Consider the following 10,754-nt stretch of genomic DNA (forward strand, 5'->3'; position numbering starts at 1 on the left):
GTGTTTTAATTATGTTTATGATCTTTTGCTTTCTATTTTTCGGATCCGACTACTTTCCTTTTCTTCATTTTCCTATTTTTAAAATTTTTACTTGGATGAATAACAAGTGTCATATTTTGATATTAATAATTTAGATTTAATTAACAAATAATTTTTTTTAAAATTATTGTAAGGATAATAAATTAAGAGGGAATTCTTTGAGCAATAACAATTATTGTTACTATATGATCATAAAGTCATGAATTTAAACCGTAAAAATAATGTTTTACTATAGAAATACAGGAAAAGGTTGTTATGGACCCAATATGGGTTGACCCTACACTAACAACTTGTTTGGATGATTGTTACATATTTTATTATATCATACACTTACTTTAAATATAATATTTATTTTGATTGATAATTAAATTTTATTATATCGTATCATTAAATCTATCGGTACGTACCAAAAAAAAAAGTCAACTTTTTGGAACGATCGATTTAGTGTAATCTCGTCGTTATCTTATTTTTTCCTCTCATCTTGCTCTTCTTTATTAGTATTTAATAATTCTATTTTATCATTTACTTTACCTTTTTATATAATAATTCTATCTACCTACCTTTTATATAATAATTTTAATTCGTATTTTATTTTTTTATATAATATTACAAATTTATTCCTTATATTCTTAATCTATTACATTACAAAATGATATAATAAAATACCGTAATCACATTATGAAACGATATATAACAACAATTGTCTTTTTCGTTCCAGAGACTAAACAAGGTTTAAAGAAAGCAAGATAAGAGAAAGCACTTTTTAACTGTGCAAGTTTTGTCCCTCTTTTCACGGCTTTTCTTGCAACAATTGTAATTCCATTATTCCTCTTCAGTTCTATCTCTTTCTGTTACAGTGGAAACAGAAACTGTGTTTGTTTTTTGTGTAAGTGAAAAAGCCAAAGAACCCTCTCTCTTTTTTTTTCTTCTCTACAATCAATAACTCAAGAACACTCTCATAATTTTCTCTAGTTGTTTTTAACATAATTCACTACCTCTGCACTTCACTAACTGCCAACATTTGTTGAATTTTTATGTCAATACCAATAGAGAACCATGTTTCTTCAATGGAAAGTGAAAAGAAAAGTAAAGACTTGAACTTTAAAGCCACTGAACTAAGGCTAGGCTTACCTGGTTCTGAGTCACCAAAGAGGGACAATAGCAATGGGGTTAAAGATTTGGATTTTTTTCCTTCTGGAGCTAAAAGGGGGTTTTGTGACACTATGAATGGGAATTCTGAGACATGGAGTTTTGGTTCTGAGGTTAATTTGGGTGAAGATTGTGGCTTTATTAACTCTCCTAAAGGTGTCAAAGTTGGAAGCAAGATTCTTGGTTCTAATTCTAATGCTGTGAAAGAGGCTGCTCCAAAATCACCAAAACCAGTTCAAGAGAAAAAGGCTATGAGTTCTAGTAATAATGTACATGGGGTTGCTCCAGCTGCAAAGTAATATTTTATTTTTTTTACCTTACCTTACAAGTATATAGCATAGTGTGATTAGTGTTTGTATGTCTTTCTTCCTTAGACTTATTGTTTCCTTATCTTTAGTATAGAAACTGTTTTTGGTTGATCCATTAAAGTATAGTTTTGAGAACTGTGTCCAAAATTTTCTTTTATTTTACTTGCACAACCTTTTAGCCTCAAAATTTTATTGTTGGAGAATCTATGATTTTTTTTTGTATTGTGAAGATTCCTCATAGAAAGGGCGCCTAGGCGCAACGGTAGAAGTTGTCGTCTTGTGACCAAGAGGTCATGGGTTTAAGTCGCGGAAACAGCTTACTGTAGAAATGCAACGGATGCTGCATATATCAAACTCAATGTGGTCCGGACCGTATACGGACCTCACACATAGCGGTAGCTTAGTGCACCGGGCTGCGTGAGGGCTCATCATAAATTTATGACTGGTTTTATACTAGTTGGCAGCCTAGCTTAACCCTCTAGTAGTTTTTACTTTTTTAATTTATTTTTGGTATAAAATTGGTCTTAGATGAACTTGAACTGGAGCGACATGGTTAGTGAAGATTCGTATAGTGGAACCCAACTCGCCTGGATTTGAGGTATAGTTGTTGTTGTAATCCTGTGGTTTATAGTAGCCATGGCTTTAATTGAATCTCTGATAAATTGGTTATACTGTTATCTCTTTTCTCTCTGTGTGGTTGACTTGTAATTCCCCTCCCTCTACCGGGGCTTAATCTTTTCTCTACTTTTGCATTTAGCTTTCAATTCTGACTCAAGTTTATGAATCAAGACAATTGGAACAACAAATAAGTTGAAGCTTCTTTTATTATCTGGTCAGGGCACAAGTAGTAGGATGGCCGCCAATTCGATCTTTTAGGAAGAATATGGTTAGTAATAATCCTCCAGAGACCGAGGAAGATGCAAATGGTAAGCTATTAGCAGGTTGTCATTATGTCAAAGTTAGTATGGATGGTGCCCCTTACCTGAGGAAGGTTGATCTTACGACCTACAACAGCTATAATGATCTTTCTTCAGCATTGGAGAAAATGTTCAGTTGCTTCAAAGATGGTAATGTTTTATGAAAGCATTACGTGTTAATTATTGGTTTTGTTTTGTTATGACTTTTACCGGTGACGGCGAGCCCTTTGTGAGATAATTTCAGTTCTGTACTTCCAGATAGTTCCTTGTACTGAATTTTGCCATCTCCTAAAGGGGAGTAATATTTATATGCTGTCACTGAACTGACCTTAAAAAGCCCGTATTGATATCTTCTGTTCGACATTTTCTTCAAAGCTGACAATGTGTTCTTTTTAATTCTGTCAAATTTCAACTCTTTAGTAGACTAATGTTTCTTACACCCTTAAAAACAGCTAGAAATGCTGACTTGGGTTGAGATGAGTTGGTCTTTAATTGCTCGCGAACATTAAAAAGCTTTTCATTTCTAGCACAAAGAAAGATAAGGTGCTTAATAGTTGAGTAGAATTTCATATGCAGTTTTCATAGAAGGAACAGAACTACACTAATATGGAAACCAAGATTACCACATCTTACTAACACGCCTTTTTGTTTTTTCCTATGCATTAAGAGGAAATCCAGGCATCTAATTTTTGAGCTTTATCTATAATTTATTTAGGTAAATGTGAAACTCGAGACATTTCTAGCAGTGATGGACTAAACGAAAGCAAATTGGTGGATCTTCTACACGGATCTGAATACGTTCTTACTTACGAAGACAAGGATGGTGATTGGATGCTTGTCGGTGATGTCCCATGGGAGTAAGTCTTACATCCGATCTTGAATTCTAAAAATTTCCTGAAAACTTTCTTAAAGCTCATGAACAGGTTAGTTTAATTGGAGCTCTAATGCATTAATCTGATTTCGAACTTGTCTTGAAGATAGACAATTAGTGTAAACCCCTGTCCCTGCTAAATTTATACGTCCTCTCTCAAACTTCATAAATTTTTTATCTGAGTTAGCCTATATTTTGCTGTCCATGAAGATCCCACCGGGCGCCTTCTACTTCTAACAGGCCATGAACTAGGTCAGAATCATTCTCAACGCGGCTTACAATATTGTCCGAGAGAGGTTAATTGATCATTTACCCTATCATTTATCAGCTTGCCAGATATCTACTCCAATTGATAGGTTGTGACTTAGTAATAGACACTGCTAATAAGATTGTAATTATGTAAGTTCGATGTCCACATTTTTTGTGTGTGGTTATTTAGGTCACATTTGATATTTGAGTCGAAGGTCCTTTCGGAAACAGCCTCTTTACATACACAAGGTAGGGGTAAGGCTGCATACTCAGTTACTCACTACCCTCCCCAAACCCCGTTTGTGGGATTACACTGGGTTGTTGTTGTATTTAGGTCGTATTTGGGATGCTTTTGTGTTTGAACTACTAGATCGTTAGCATTCTGAATAATTCTGGTTCCTCTTCCATAATCTGGATTACTAGAGTAGCCAGTGTCGTTGACCTATAACCAGTTTTTACTATGTAATTCTTGTTTGTCATTTTTGGTGTTTGTAGGATGTTCACAGAGTCTTGCAAGAAGCTGAGGATCATGAAGAGTTCAAATGCAAATGGTCTAGGTAATTCACATTTTGCTCACATTAGAATATCTCTTTCAATGGTGGTTTGCATGAATTCAATTTCATCTGAAAAAATGCACGTGAGGTTGTCTAGCACATCGACTACTTTCCAACTAAGATCTATGTTGCTCGGACTCTGAAAATGTCGCCAATCGTGTCAGATCCTCCAAAATTAGTGTATTTTTGGAGGATCCGACACGGGTGCGGCAGCATTTTGGAGAGTCCCGCAACATAGACTAAGATGTTCCAAACGAAACAAAGAAGGAATGAATCTTATATCATATGACATGTAACATGCAGTATGTTCATTTCTTGCACAGCTCCAAGAGCCATAGAGAAATGCAAAAATCGTTAGAATCTGCAGACGCTGCAAGCGTTTCAATCCTCTACGAGCAATGAGAAATGGAAATTCTGGTGTCTAGCTTTCTGATATATGTTAGTTAGAAGACCAAATTTAGATTTGAAGATGGGCACCAGGATTTTGAGTTTCTCTGTCTTATGTTATGTGTATGTAAGTGTACTGGGAAATTAACTACTATTTTGAGTAGCATATTCATAATATCTAAGAGTATCCTAGCCTTTGTAGTTATGCTATGTTATTTTTCTTTGTATTCTTACTGCTTGAGTCTCCAAAACTTCAATAATAAGATATGTAAATGTTCTCACTCGTTTATTCTCCCTCTTCCCCTCGGGGTTCTCAAGAATGTTATTTAGGAATTAGGCGTTATCAAAATTGAACTGTAGAACTGAAATTCAGGACGCATTGCTAATTCTTAAATAGCCACTCTTTAAAGTGGCTATCTAGTGTCATTTCTATCTTCCCCCGTCTATATCTATCTGTGCATCTACCCTTAATTAGTGGTTCTCAGGTCGAAGTCAGTCCAAGCCTAATAAAATGTATGTGGAAATGACATAAGGTAGCCACTTTTTAGCATGTTGTTTAATATCTTTAAATATAGTTGACAATGTATTTAAAGATTAATCAATTCGTTCAAACTTTAGGACACAACGTCTTGAAGTTTAAACCTCAAAGTTCAAACTTTAGGACATCGTGTCCTAAAGTTTGAAAACTGTGTCAAGAAATTAACAACTTAAAAATTTAGGACACTAAATCCTGAATTATAAATTAGTAGCTCAAAAATTTATATTACATAAATTCAGGATGCTTAGTCTGGATGTTTGGGTGAATTGGCTAATCTGTAAATACATAATAAATTGTGAATATATTTTAAATAACAGCCTTAAAAGTGGCTATTAGTGCACTTCGCCCTTATCTTTAGCCTGCTGAAGAAGCCCAACACTCGAGCCCAACGCTGAAAAATCCATACATGCTTTTGTTAGCCTTATTTATCAGAAGTGTGAAAAAAAGCTTTACACGTGTAATTTGAAGGATTCTAATATTTTCCTTTTTTGCCACCATGTACTACTATATCATTGAAATGATATGAGCATCTAACTCGAAACTTAGGCAATAGGTGAAATAACGTTACACCATTACAAACCCTTTGAAAATCCTTACACAATCAAGGTATTTTTTTTTGGTGCTAATTATATAATTAAGGAAAAATGATATTGTATAGTCGTTCTTAAAATAATAGCCAAAAATGTATATTTTTTGAATATATATACATTATGTATGTTATATACAAAAATTATATAAATTTTATACACTTTTCGACTACCGAACGTAAATAATTTGTGGCACGGGCTAAAAGTGATAATACCCCTACAATCAAGGTAGAACACATATATTTTACGAAAAGGGTTTTTAGAACATTTTTTCCTGCTTAAAGGAATTACTTCTGTTAAATTAAAGAGTAAGCTAGTATAGATCTTTCAATTAGACAAACGAAAACAATATATATATATATATATATATATATATATTGGATGGGAGGTAGCAAGTAGAGGCAAACCGACCCTTTGGATAAGGGGGTTATCGCCCCCTGTAACTTTGAAAAAAATGTATGTATGGATGTGTATATATCTTAAATAATTGGTATACATTTTGATCAGAACTCTAAGATTCAAATCTTAGGCAACTACCAATATTGGTAGATTTGGGAGCATAACTTGACTTTTAGTGCGCCATCTGGGCTCGATTCCAAATTTTTATTCCACAATAGTGTCCTGCCATCTTCAAATCCTGGGTCTGCCTCTAGTAGCAAGTACTCGATGAAATTAGTTGAGGTGAGTACAAGTTAGTCGGACAGTACTACTATATACAAAAAAATGTGTGAGACAACAAGATGCTTCAACTACTACAACTTAACTCGGACTTTTGTGAGCTGCATGAATGCTGCACAAGCAAGTTGGCTAATAATTCTAATACAATGATCAGCTTTAATGAGTTTGCAAAAGCAAAGTTACAACAGATTTTTCATCATTCAAAAGCTTTAAGTGGTGGAATGAGGCAAAAAAGAAACAATATCTCCATCATCAAATGTTAATTTTCAAGAACAGATTCTATTTGATAAATAAAAGTTTGTATAGGGAAATTTCCTTCTTGGTACATTGATACCATTTTAAACTACTAAATATATCCCACCTACTGAATAAAAATAGAAATAGACCATCCAAAAGAAACAACTTGCTTCTTTTGCTACCATCACTCGTGAGGTCAGTACACGTGTTACTGAATATTTCTTGTCATGGAATATGGTAGACCATATTCGAGCTGTGGAATTAGCCACTGATGGTTGCATCAAAGTAGGCTGACTACATCACATCTCTTGGGATGCGGCCCTTCCTCGGACTCTTACGTGAACAGGGTTGCCCTTATGGGATATGGGATTGGCAGGCTTTCTAGTGAAACATTTGCTTAGCATATTAAAAAAGAAAAATCAACCCGATGCACTAAGTTTTTGCTATGCGCAGGATCGAAAAAAAAATTAGACCATATGGGACTTAAACCCGTGATCTCCTGGTCACATGAGGACAACTTTTACCATTGCTTAGATAATTGAACACACTGATAAAACTTCCAACTTTATTAGGCACTACCTTTTAGTACATCAAGCTCAAGAGATCGATTCTTTTCGAAACTAGATACTTCTAATTGCTATTTCACCAAATCTGCTAGATTAATTGATTGTGCTTTTAAATTAATATTTTGCACTTCAATACCACACTGGAGGGCTGATTAGTGTGGTGTCTAATTTTTCGCGTGCATAAATTATAGAAGGACTTGGTTCTTCTATGTGTTCCTTATACTACTGTAATAGAATAATAAATGCGGAAAGTAAAGAACACAAGTATTTTTACGTAAAAAATACCTGGCTCAAAAGGTGACAAAACTACGATCTACTACCCAGTAGGATTTTTCCTAATACTTCACTAAATCATTGAGCCAAAAATAATATTTACAAAACTTTTTGTAAACCTAAGGATTACCTCTAACCCTTTGTGGCAACCAACCTCTAACTGTTGCGACAACTTCAAGTTAACTCTAACTTGAATACAACACTCAGAGTACCTAGTACAATTGCTTCTACATAAAGCTTAAAGGTACAATTTGAAACACCTACTACAATGAAACTAGAATAAAAGACAAACACTTAGAACTGATTCTTTTATCTGGTTCATGTAGCTTCAGGTTCGCACAGTTGAATCACACAAGAATTGCTTGCAAAATGCCTTGCTATTTTGCTCCCAACTCACGTTTAACTTCAGCGTTTGTGCGTACCTGTAAAATGAGAACATCCTGCAATTTATAGAGTTAGTAGAATAGGAAATAACTAGAGTTCTAATGTTATACTCTTCCTTGGTAGAAGAGTTCTAGTTATCTTCAACTTCTAACTCCTCCCTTATCTAGGATAGAGTTCTCTTCGAGTAAGGAGTCCTTCTCCTTATAACTTATGCAATCTTTTTGTTCAGGAGATATCATATATAACCACTTAAGCTTATCTCCTTCACGTGCATACCTTGTGCTCGAATCTGCCCGTGTCTATGCACACTATGTATGGACCTGGTTCATGCTTGAGTTCCTTTGTCAATCATCAAAACAAACTTCATTTAGGCCAACAAATTCCCCCTTTTTGATGATGACAAACTCTGTGCTTTTCATAAGCATACGACCTGTTTCAACTCCGCTCAACATCAACATAATATTAGAACACTTTTCATTTTTAAAGTCACAAATCATCAAGGACCAGGTTCATTAAGTTATAAACATCATAGTCCAAAGTAAAAAAAGCACAACCTATCTTCCCCCTTTGGCATCATCGAAAAGTTATATAATTATGTTAGATAACCAAATATTAATAGATATTACTCATGGCCACTGGGGCTACTTCGAATACAATCATGGAGTCAAGCATCATATATCAATCTAATGATATTAATTATCTAAGAGGCATCAACAAACAATTCGAGCACAAAAGCAGCTGATTAACATTGATACTAGTCATCCATAAAGCATAAAAAAAAGATACTGGATCATGAGCAAAAAGAACAAAAAGAAATCCCATCCGGGTCATTGGTTTGTATAGTTAGGCTAGCAAGGTTTCAAGGCTGGGAAGGACCAGGTTCTTGGTTTCTGCCCTAAAGTAGCTTCAGCATATCATGAAGAATGTCATCATTCTTCTCCTTCTCCTTTGCAAGCTCAGCCCTAAGAGCATCCCTCTCAGTTACTACTTCAACCAGCCTCTTCTTCAGCCTTTCAATCTCAGCATCCTTAGCCCAACTCTCCTGCACCAAGGCTCACACTTTGCTGTTCACGGGTACCTTTTTGGATGAACCAGGTTCTTTGGAAGTGGTGTGGACTTTAGAGTCACATGCAGTCAAAGTGTTTGCCCCAAAGTGATCCTTACTTGTACGCACTTCCCATTTCTTGAGAGGTACCTTGAAGTAAGCAAGTACAACCGTAAGAATGAAACCATAGGGTATGGCATGAGTTTTGGTGCCAGTTAGAACCCTATCAAGAAGCTGGATGATAAACCTAGGCCAATTAATTTTTCTCCCATTGTCCAGACATTCCATAAGGACCAGGTCCATGAATGTGGCAATGTGCCTGCATGGGCAGCACAACCTTGTTAACAAATTCAAACATCACTTTATAGGGTGGCTTTATCTCACTTTTGTATACAACCTTGGCCTCTAGCTCTAACTCATTGTCAGCAAACTTCCTTGTAATAGCAAGGGAGGTTCTCGAGGCTTGGTCATTTGAGCTTTTTGTAATCATTGTACCCTTCAGCAGGTACACCCAGAATCTCTCTCAATTATTTATCGTCGAAGCTCACAGTCATTCCCTTCACCACACTGGTGACTCTGCCATTTTTTATCTCATAATTTTCCATGAACTCCATAATCTCAGTTCTGGCAAGCTTTCCATCCATCTGAAGGACCATGTCCTTTAAACCCTACAGTTGTAGTTTTTCAAGCAGCATCATCGTGCCTTCCTCCTCCAAGTCCCTGGGGAGTATACCTTTCAAGATGGTTCTTTTCCCAAACTTAACCATCTTGTCCTTCTCCGCATCAGATTCTTCTTCTTCTTCTTCTTCTTTTTCTTCTTCTTCTTCTTTTTCTACTTCACTCTTTTCTTCCTCCACTACTTTTACTTTTCTAGACTTCAAGGCAGACCTGGTTCTTTTTGCCAAGATAGAAGGTTCTGTTAACTTTGTTTTCGAAGGAGACTTCTTTTTGGAAGTCTTGATTTTCTTTGCTTTTGGAGTCACAACCTCCACCTTTTCTGCCTCCTTTCATCATGAAGGACCAGGTCCATCTCCTCAATTTCAACTGCCTCAACATGCTCAACCACCTTATTATTTCCCTTTGCAATAACTTTTTTTTTTACTTTCTTTCAAGGCCTTCTCAAGTTCAGCCTTACCCTGCTTCTTCTGACTCCTTGTAGCTCTTCCTCTTGTGGGAGGAGTCTCTACAAGGATAGAAGAGGCAACATTTATCTTCTTGTTTTCCCTAGCAGTTCCAGGGATTTTAACTCCTGAACTCTTCTTCCTTTTTGGATTATAGCTGTCAGACACACGTTTCAGTAGATCTTCGAAGGGTTCCTGTACTGATGGAACAAGTTGTTGTACATTCTTCCCCAATCTAACCAACCCCTCAGCAGCTTCTCCAGACCCACTTCCCACTTTTGCTCTTATACTTTCTTCTTCTCCAGCAGATTCCTCACTCCGTACTACCATAACTCATGTTTCTTCAGTCAAACCAACATGAGTGGGTGAAGATTCAGCCACTCCTTTTCTCATTCCCATCACATTGCCCTGAGCACCCCCACTCTCTTTTTCTTTTTTTGTTTTTATTTTTACTACCCAATTTCCTAGACTCAGTTGTTTCAACCCCATCCATAGTTCCTACCAAAACAAACCTATTTTCCAGATTTTCAGCAACCTCATAGATAGTCTCAGATGTAATTTTTGGACCAGATGTTACCTGCTCTGTCTCAAATGAAATAGTTTCTTCCCCCTCAGTTGCAGACTTGAAAGAATCTTCAGATTTTTGGGGTTCATCTGCCCGACTTTCCTTCAGTTGCTCATTGATTTTATTGATTTGTTCTCCTCCAACGACTACTTTGCGAGCAAGCATCTTGAATCTTCCTTTATTAGAGATAGGTATGGTTGAGAGTGTGGTTGAAGGAGTGGGTGTGGATTCTTTGGGTGGTGATAAGGTATTTTTAGAGGTGTTAGCCATTGATGGTTAGAGGATG

The 10,754-nt window shown here is 36.1% G+C and overlaps 2 protein-coding genes across 2 annotated transcripts; one reads left to right on the forward strand and one right to left on the reverse strand.

The window, feature by feature from the left end:
* The first annotated feature begins 923 nt into the window (after positions 1-923).
* On the forward strand, positions 924-4,753 carry LOC104115901 (auxin-responsive protein IAA16-like). Its single transcript, XM_009626621.4, has 5 exons — positions 924-1,483; positions 2,334-2,563; positions 3,129-3,270; positions 4,029-4,090; positions 4,411-4,753. The coding sequence occupies exons 1-5, from the start codon at positions 1,074-1,076 to the stop codon at positions 4,443-4,445; spliced, it is 879 nt and encodes a 292-aa protein (XP_009624916.1). The 5' UTR covers positions 924-1,073; the 3' UTR covers positions 4,446-4,753.
* A 3,879-nt stretch (positions 4,754-8,632) lies between these two features.
* LOC138893541 (uncharacterized) lies at positions 8,633-10,233 on the reverse strand. The gene is made up of 4 exons (XM_070178159.1): positions 9,898-10,233; positions 9,547-9,786; positions 9,331-9,450; positions 8,633-8,779 (listed from the first exon to the last, which is right to left on the reverse strand). Exons 1-4 carry the CDS (start codon positions 10,231-10,233, stop codon positions 8,633-8,635), a joined length of 843 nt encoding a protein of 280 aa, XP_070034260.1.
* Between the last annotated feature and the right edge of the window lie 521 nt (positions 10,234-10,754).

Source organism: Nicotiana tomentosiformis, chromosome 6 (genome assembly GCF_000390325.3).
Source record: "Nicotiana tomentosiformis chromosome 6, ASM39032v3, whole genome shotgun sequence".
NCBI classification, from domain to species: domain Eukaryota; kingdom Viridiplantae; phylum Streptophyta; class Magnoliopsida; order Solanales; family Solanaceae; genus Nicotiana; species Nicotiana tomentosiformis.

What these genes read in the sequence shown, in the direction of transcription:
- LOC104115901 (XM_009626621.4), top strand. Translation starts at nt 1,074, where the DNA reads ATGTCAATACCAATAGAGAACCATGTTTCTTCAATGGAAAGTGAAAAG. An exon ending in GTTCAGTTGCTTCAAAGATG is followed by an intron (nt 2,564 to 3,128) that starts GTAATGTTTTAT and finishes TAATTTATTTAG; the next exon opens with GTAAATGTGAAACTCGAGAC. An exon ending in GTCGGTGATGTCCCATGGGA is followed by an intron (nt 3,271 to 4,028) that starts GTAAGTCTTACA and finishes TGGTGTTTGTAG; the next exon opens with GATGTTCACAGAGTCTTGCA.
- LOC138893541 (XM_070178159.1), bottom strand. Translation starts at nt 10,233, where the DNA reads ATGGTAGTACGGAGTGAGGAATCTGCTGGAGAAGAAGAAAGTATAAGA. An exon ending in GTAAGGCTGAACTTGAGAAG is followed by an intron (nt 9,787 to 9,897) that starts GCCTTGAAAGAA and finishes TCATGATGAAAG; the next exon opens with GAGGCAGAAAAGGTGGAGGT. An exon ending in GTGTGGTGAAGGGAATGACT is followed by an intron (nt 8,780 to 9,330) that starts GTGAGCTTCGAC and finishes GCCTTGGTGCAG; the next exon opens with GAGAGTTGGGCTAAGGATGC.